The sequence below is a fragment of the Geotrypetes seraphini genome, chromosome 7 (assembly GCF_902459505.1).
Source record: "Geotrypetes seraphini chromosome 7, aGeoSer1.1, whole genome shotgun sequence".
Taxonomy (NCBI): Eukaryota; Metazoa; Chordata; class Amphibia; order Gymnophiona; family Dermophiidae; genus Geotrypetes; species Geotrypetes seraphini.
In genome coordinates, this window is record NC_047090.1 from 110,449,917 (window position 1) to 110,457,150 (window position 7,234).

Below are 7,234 nucleotides of genomic sequence, written 5' to 3' on the forward strand. Positions count from 1 at the left end.
CAGTTAAATATCAAGAGCAAACAAAATAAGAAAATGGGTTCTAAAAAAGGCTGTAAGAGCTTGAGATCTACCATGCAATCACACCAATAACTTGGGGATTAGTGCCCAAGAAAAGGATCTGGGTATCATCGTAGACAATACGATGAAACCGTCCACCCAATGTGTGGCGGCGTCCAAAAATGCAAACAGGATGCTAGGAATTATTAAAAAAGGGATGGTTAACAAGACTAAGAATGTCATAATGCCCCTGTATCCATGGTGTGACCTCATCTGGAGTATTACATTCAATTCTGGTGTCCTTGTCTCAAGAAAGATATAGTGAAGCTAGAAAAGCTTCAAAGAAGAACGACCAAGATGGTAAAGGGGATGGAACTCCTCTCATATGAGGAAAGACTAAAACGGTTAGGGCTCTTCAGCTTGGAAAAGAGATGACTGAGGGGAGATATGATTGAAGTCTATAAAATCCTGAGTAGAGTAGAACGGGTACAAGTGGATCAATTTTTCACCCTGTCACAAATTACAAAGACTAGGGGACACTCGATGAAGTTAAAACCAATAGGAGGAAATTTTTTTTTTTTCACTCAGAGAATAGTGAAGCTCTGGACACATTGTCAGAGGTTGTGGTAAGAGCAGATAGCATAGCTGGTTTTAAGAAAGGTTTGGACAGCAGAGATCCAAGATGGCCGCTGTCTATGCAATCGGGTAACACATATCTGACCAGAGCTCTCTTTTTACCTGATTCAGGCTGGTGACACTTGTTTCCAGCCTAATTGTGCCTTTTTTTTGGACGCGATGCCAAAGAGGAGAGGCCGGAGTGCTGCTGGTGCCTCACGGCGCTCCGGGGGGCTGACTCTTGGCAGTATTGAGGATTTGCTCCGGAGGATGCAGGGAGTTGCGTCCACAAATCCGGACGCTAGTCTGTTGAGGATCCCAGGTGTGAGCGAGACCGGTGGGATTTCTCTCGGGCCTGATAGCACCCTTAGCCCGGAGATTAGAGCACCACCCCCTCCACCACAGTCTGCCAGCTCTCCCAGGGGCTGGGAAACCCTGAAGGAAAGGGTGGTACTATCCCCAAAGGCGGACGATTCAACAGCAGGGAGTCTGGAATTGGAGATCCTGGCTCGGGCAATCTCTGAAGAGGATTCTGTGGGAATTACAGCAGAAGGAGGAGGATTGATTCAGAAAGAACAAAGCCCAGGATATCTTAAGGAAGGTGAGAGACTATGCATTTCAATACAGGTTTCTTTCTGGGATAGGCCAGCTGACGTGACCTTGGAACCCCTTTGGGACCTGGTAGCAAATTTTGGAAAGACAATTAGTCCAAATTTCCAACAAATTGAAAATAAATTGATTCACCATTCAGAAGAGCTAGGAAAACTAAAATTGGATATGACTTCTTCCAACAATTTACTCCAAAAGACTCAGCAGGATATGCTTTCAGTTAAACAACTCCATGAAACTGTAATTAAAGATAATTTGAATCTTAGAAGAAAAGTAGTCATTAGAGAATCAGGCGCGTATTAATAACTTGAGACTGATAAACTTTCCAAGAGTAACTATGGTTACACCTAGAGAAATGCTTAGGAGATATTTATTGGAAATTTTGGAAGTCCCGGAAGGTAATCTTCCACCATTCTCTCAAGTGTATTATCTCCCTAGCAAAACTCCATCGCAACAGCAACCAGAACATACTGAAGGACAAGCATTGAGTATCACTGAGATTCTGGAGAAGTCAGACACGGAGGTGGTAACACCTGCATTAGTTGTTACATTGGCTCTTTCTATTGATAAATCATGACTATTGAGACTATTTCTAAAGAATAAACAGAAGGAATTTCTTGGTTGTAAAATTCAAATGTCCCCTAACGTTTCAAGGGAAACGCAAAAATGTAGGCATTACTTTCTTCTATTAAAACCAGGGGTCATCTGACTAGGGGCTACATTTTATTTAAGACACCCTTGTAAGTGCATTGTTCATTACCACTCAACTAAATATGTATTCTTTGAGCCTCAACATTTGACTAATTTTGTGGCTATGTCCCATCTGGACAAGGAAAAATTTCAATCTAGAGCTCTAAAAGAAAATTGTAACTCTGTTCCTGAAGTATAGGAACAGCATTCCTTTGTTGTATTGATTATCCTTTCTTTAGCTCGCTAGTAAATTTATTGGATCCAAAGAGGACTTGAGCTAATTTCACCATAATTTATTTTGTAATTTTGCTTAACTTTTGTTAAGTATGGAGTTATTGACTAATGATTGTTTTATGTTTTGGTTAAATTTGCTTTCTGTATAAGTTACACTTGACAATATATTGAAATCCAATAAAAAATACTTACAGATAAAAAAAAAAAAAAAGAAAGGTTTGGACAAGTTCCTGGAGGAAAAGTCATAGTCTGTTATTGAAAAAGACATGGGGGAAGCTACTGCTTGCCCTGGATCAGTAGCATGGAATATTGCTGCTACTTGGGTTTTGGCCAGGTACTAGTGACCTGGATTGGCCACTGTGAAAATGGGCTACTGGGCTTGATGGACCATTGGTCTGACCCAGTAAGGCTGTTCTTATGTCTTACACCCAAGTGAGCTAACCTTCAATTTGGCCAATTTGTAGCATTTTGGATCTATTGCATCAAAACATCAATATTTATGAATGGACAAGCTAAAAACCAATGAATTGCACAGATTTTTGTATGCGATTGCATGAGCTGGCCACATGGACAACTGGGCCAGCCACCTCAGGTTTAAAAAATAGGTCAGCCCACTTGTCTCTCTGTAACACCACCCAATTTCCTTTTTCTTTCTTTCTTCCTTTTTTTCCCCCGTAAACCTCATATTTGAATTGTAACTTTTTCTGTCTCTGTTTTCAATCTCTTCTATGTTATAAATTTTAGTGTTGTAAATCATCTAGCTGGTATCCCCACAAGGCCGGCTTAACCTATGGACCAGGTGAGGCTCTGGCCCAGGGAGCCAGCACTAAAGGGTGCTAAACGCCTGGGGCCATGACATCACCGGTCCATAAGTTAAGCTATGGACTGCTTTTCATCCGCCCCCCTCCGATGCTGCTGCCTGGTCTCGACAGGATGTGATTTCATGGCTCAGAATCAATGTCACTGTCAGGAGGGAAGTGCAGCACTTCCTTATTCCCTTCTAACTCTGCTGCTAGGCCCTCCCTCCTCACGGCAGCTGGCCTGTGAAGCTGCATTCTGTCAGAACCAGGCAGTAACATCTGAGGGTAGACTGGAGGAGCAGGACATGGGGGTGCCAAAACAGAAGTGAGTCTGGGCACGGCGGGGCATCATAACGTCTTGAACTGACCCTGTGTCCCTGATATACAATATGTTAAGAAATAAATAAACTTGAAATGCACCCAGAATTTTCTACTTAACAAAATGTACAAAACACCTTTGCTAATGTGCATTGCTAATGTACATTGAGAATTCTTCATGTTTCAGTAGCATCCATATATGGTAACAGTCAGGATTTTCCTTGTCAGAAGAAGAGACGTTACTTGGTACTATTACAAAAATACAGGGATTAAATCCTAGCAGGGACCTTTTATTTGTTGTGGAAAGAACTTTAACAGTGTCAAAATTTATATTCTTCTTTAACTCCTATCAGGAAAAAGAAGATAAAGCCAACCTTCAACTTGAAGTTCAGCATCTGCGTGAAGACAATTTACGATTACAGGAAGAATCCCAGAGTGCTTCAGCCAAGTTGAAGAAGTTTACAGAATGGGTTTTCAACACCATTGACATGAACTGAGAAAGCATTTCCGTGCAACATTAAAGGGAAAATCAACTCAACCAAGCAAAACTCTTCTGTCTGTATTGCTAGTAGGACTTGGCTTTAATTCCATCTTGACTCAGTGTAAAATATAAATAAAATAATAATTGGAGCACTTTTCCCAACTTGCCCATATGCAGACTAGCTCACAGAATAATTGTAGATCAACAGTCACTGCCCAGTTTTTTAGTTTTGTTTTAATGCCTAAAAGGTAAAATGTTAAACAGTTTTACTGCTAAAATGTGAATGTTTTTTTTGCACAATATCTCTTTAACTACTCCATTGTATAGAATAATTGGAGATTAGATCATCTGTTTAATCTTTGTCTAACCCCTCTGCCTCTGTTCCAGGCCATACACAGTTTTCTGTATTCCAAGGAAGGGAAATGAGAAGAAATATTGCTTTTTGTGTTCAGTTGCTAGTGATTTTTGCTAATGTGTCACAGATGAGATCAATGCATCTATGTGCATTGATTCCCCCCCTCCCCACCCATTTTGCCTCAATCCCTGCTCCCATTTATAAGGAGATCGTATTTGTTGCTATAGCCCATAAACACCAAATTCTACAGTCCGAGACATGTTTTTGCATTTTCTCCTCCTTTTCATACTTTGAGTGGAATTATATTAACTATGAGACTAAACATAATCACTGTTATACAAACAACATGATTTAAGTACATTCTGATTGTTACAAGTATAGGCTTCAATGACTTGTGCTAAACATGCTTTTTTTTTTTATTTATTTTTTTTTTTAAACTTTCCATGCTGGTGCTGCTAAGAGTTCCTGACACCCAAACCTGATTAGTTCTCATGTAAATATTATAGGTTAGGGTGGACTTAGCACAGCCACATGGTTTTGCCCTGCTTGATTAACATTAGGCTTAAAAATAGAATGAAACGGTTCACTCTTTTTGTTAATAGTTTCTGTTGCTAAATGTTGCATGGCTGAAAAAAAAAGCTGCATAATAGACTGCCCTGATACAGATCTATATCACTGCTGAAAGGCTCTATAAAATGCAGGGCCTAATTCATTAAGATCTTTTCCAGTAGACACAGAATGAGAGAAAAGCCTTTGTGAATCAGACCTTAAAGGGGACATTTTATAACATCATTTTCACCAACATGTGACCACAAATCTACATATGCCAGGGGGTCTCAAAGTCCCTCCTTGAGAGCCGCAATCCAGTGGGGTTTTCAGGATTTCCCCAATGAATATGCATGAGATCTATGTGCATGCACTGCTTTCAATGCCTATTCATTGGGGAAATCCTGAAAACCCCACTGGATTGCGGCCCTCAAGGAGGGACTTTGAGATCCGTAACATATGCGGTCTCATATAAAATACCAGGCAGCATAAAAGTGCATATATTGACATGCTGGTAGGGTGTGTACATGGACACAGGTCTTTGGAATGACCTCACCACCCCGCTGCGGAACCTGAGCTCCCTTCAGTTATTCCGCAAACAACTGAAAACCTGGCTTTTCAGCAAATTGTAGCTCTATCCTTCCCCCCCTTCTCTCCCCCCTTCTACACATAAGTTCATGTAATCCTTTTTCTTCTTCTCTACCCACTATTTTAAGTTCTTGTAAACCGTGTCGAGCTCCATTCTCATGGAGATGATGCGGTATATAAACTTAAGGTTTAGATTAGATTAGACACATAGATTATGGAATATGCTAATATGGGGATAATTTTATAGAGTGTCAAATGTTAGGTGCCAAAATGCTGGGCAAATTCTAGGAATTGGACACCCAGATTCTGTGTTAGAATGCTAACATGTTAACCACCAAAATTTACATCCACATTAAGTCCACGTCTATGGCAGGTGTGAATGCACTTGTCTAAGTGCTGCACTTTTGCACTATTCTATAATCTGTGCATGTGATTGTGGGAAATGTCCATGATTTATCCATGTGAAACCCCCCCCCCTTGCATTTAAGCACTAAAATTATTGCTTAGGGCCCAACTTGTGTTTACGTGTGAATTTGTAACATTTTGGACACACAAATGCTATTATTCTATAATCTGAGTGCGCACTTGGTGCATACATTTAGCTGCTCGTGTTACAGAATGAGGGCTATATGTACATCGCTGAGTAATCTAGTTGTGGAAATTTACATTTTCTTAAGAGCAGGTGGAAATGTCTGCATTTGAGAAGGTAGGTGTGATTTCTACTGCTTTTGCTTGTGTTTTATAAAGACATATTGGCACATGTGTCTTTATAAAAGAGTTCCCAAGCAGGTGGCTATGTGCCCTCTTAACTACATGCCCTGTTATAAAATTACTCACCACATGCATTTTGCATATCTCACCAAACACTGGTGCTTTTTTCTTTTCCTTACTCCTGCTCTGTTAGTATATCTAGTCAGGCAGCAGTGTAAGCTATGAGTTAAACCCAGTACAAGTTACGAGTACAGAAAAAGAATTGAGTTGGTTGAGAATACATTTAATATTTTTTAAATGCTTCAGAGTTTTTAGTTCTCCCTCATTTCCAAAAATAAACAACCTTAACTAGTGCTGCACTGTGTCACTACACATCTGAGCCAATGCAGTACGGCAGGGCTAAAAAAATTAAAATCCACGCTGTATTCTGAACAGCTGCAACTGTGGCTAGGGAATATATAGCATTAGATCACTATTTTCATTCAACATTGCTAGTAGAGCTCTGGTTTTAATTGTAACAGTCCTAAATAAGTATAGCTATTCATTGCCCCTTCTGTCATAACAGTTGGTGAACATGGTTTTCCATTGTCTCTTATCTCAGTAACAGAGCTGTGTTGCAGGACGTGGCTGTCATTGTCTAGGGTTGTGCAGAGCCAACACCACGGTTTTATCTACAAGGGGTTGTCACATATGATACAGGGTCTTGTTAAGAAGAAGCCGGGAATGTTTTACCATTCTGAGCCCATATAACTTCTGAGTTAGTGGCTTGATGCTGTTAAGGCTTTTTCCTGATTAAAGCTTTTAATAGGCTTGCCTTTGATAACGCACAGTGGGACACTATTGAAATGAAAGATAATATTTTTAAAATATATATATATTTATCAGGAGCAGAGTATAATTCAATTTCTTTAACGATGATGGGAAATATAGCTTCAGTGCAGTGCTTACACTTGCTCTCCAAGTTATCATTCATTGGATCTTCTCACTGCTGTGTTGGAGGTGAGATGGGGATTTATTTTTTTTTTAATAAATTATGTTCATTATTTTTGTGTTTATGCTGCTTGCCTCACTGCTCAGTGATTTCATGAGAACATTTTGCTTATTGCTGATGTGCAGTTTTTCTCTGCTTCCTTGTACAGCAAGAGTTCAGGGGGAGATGGGGTTAAAACAGACATGAATCTGATCCATAGCTATTTTTAGGTTAGTTGGTATTAGACATACTCAGGCTATTTGGAAGAGAAAAACAAATTATTGCTTACAGGAGTGACAGGGAGGAGAAAAGAGAGAACC

At 40.0% G+C, this 7,234-nt stretch overlaps 1 protein-coding gene across 12 annotated transcripts in view; it reads left to right on the forward strand.

Moving 5' to 3' along the window:
• SIPA1L1 (signal induced proliferation associated 1 like 1) overlaps nucleotides 1-5,298 on the forward strand; it is a 484,222-nt gene extending 478,924 nt beyond the window's left edge. For 11 of the 12 annotated variants that reach the window (XM_033951213.1, XM_033951214.1, XM_033951211.1 and 8 more), the window contains one exon: nucleotides 3,617-5,298. In XM_033951213.1, coding sequence (XP_033807104.1) covers nucleotides 3,617-3,760 — 144 coding nt within the window. In that variant the 3' untranslated portion in view covers nucleotides 3,761-5,298. The remainder of the gene's footprint in view (nucleotides 1-3,616) is intronic. The other variant, XR_004540063.1, reaches the window with a different exon arrangement.
• Nucleotides 5,299-7,234: the final 1,936 nt, after the last annotated feature.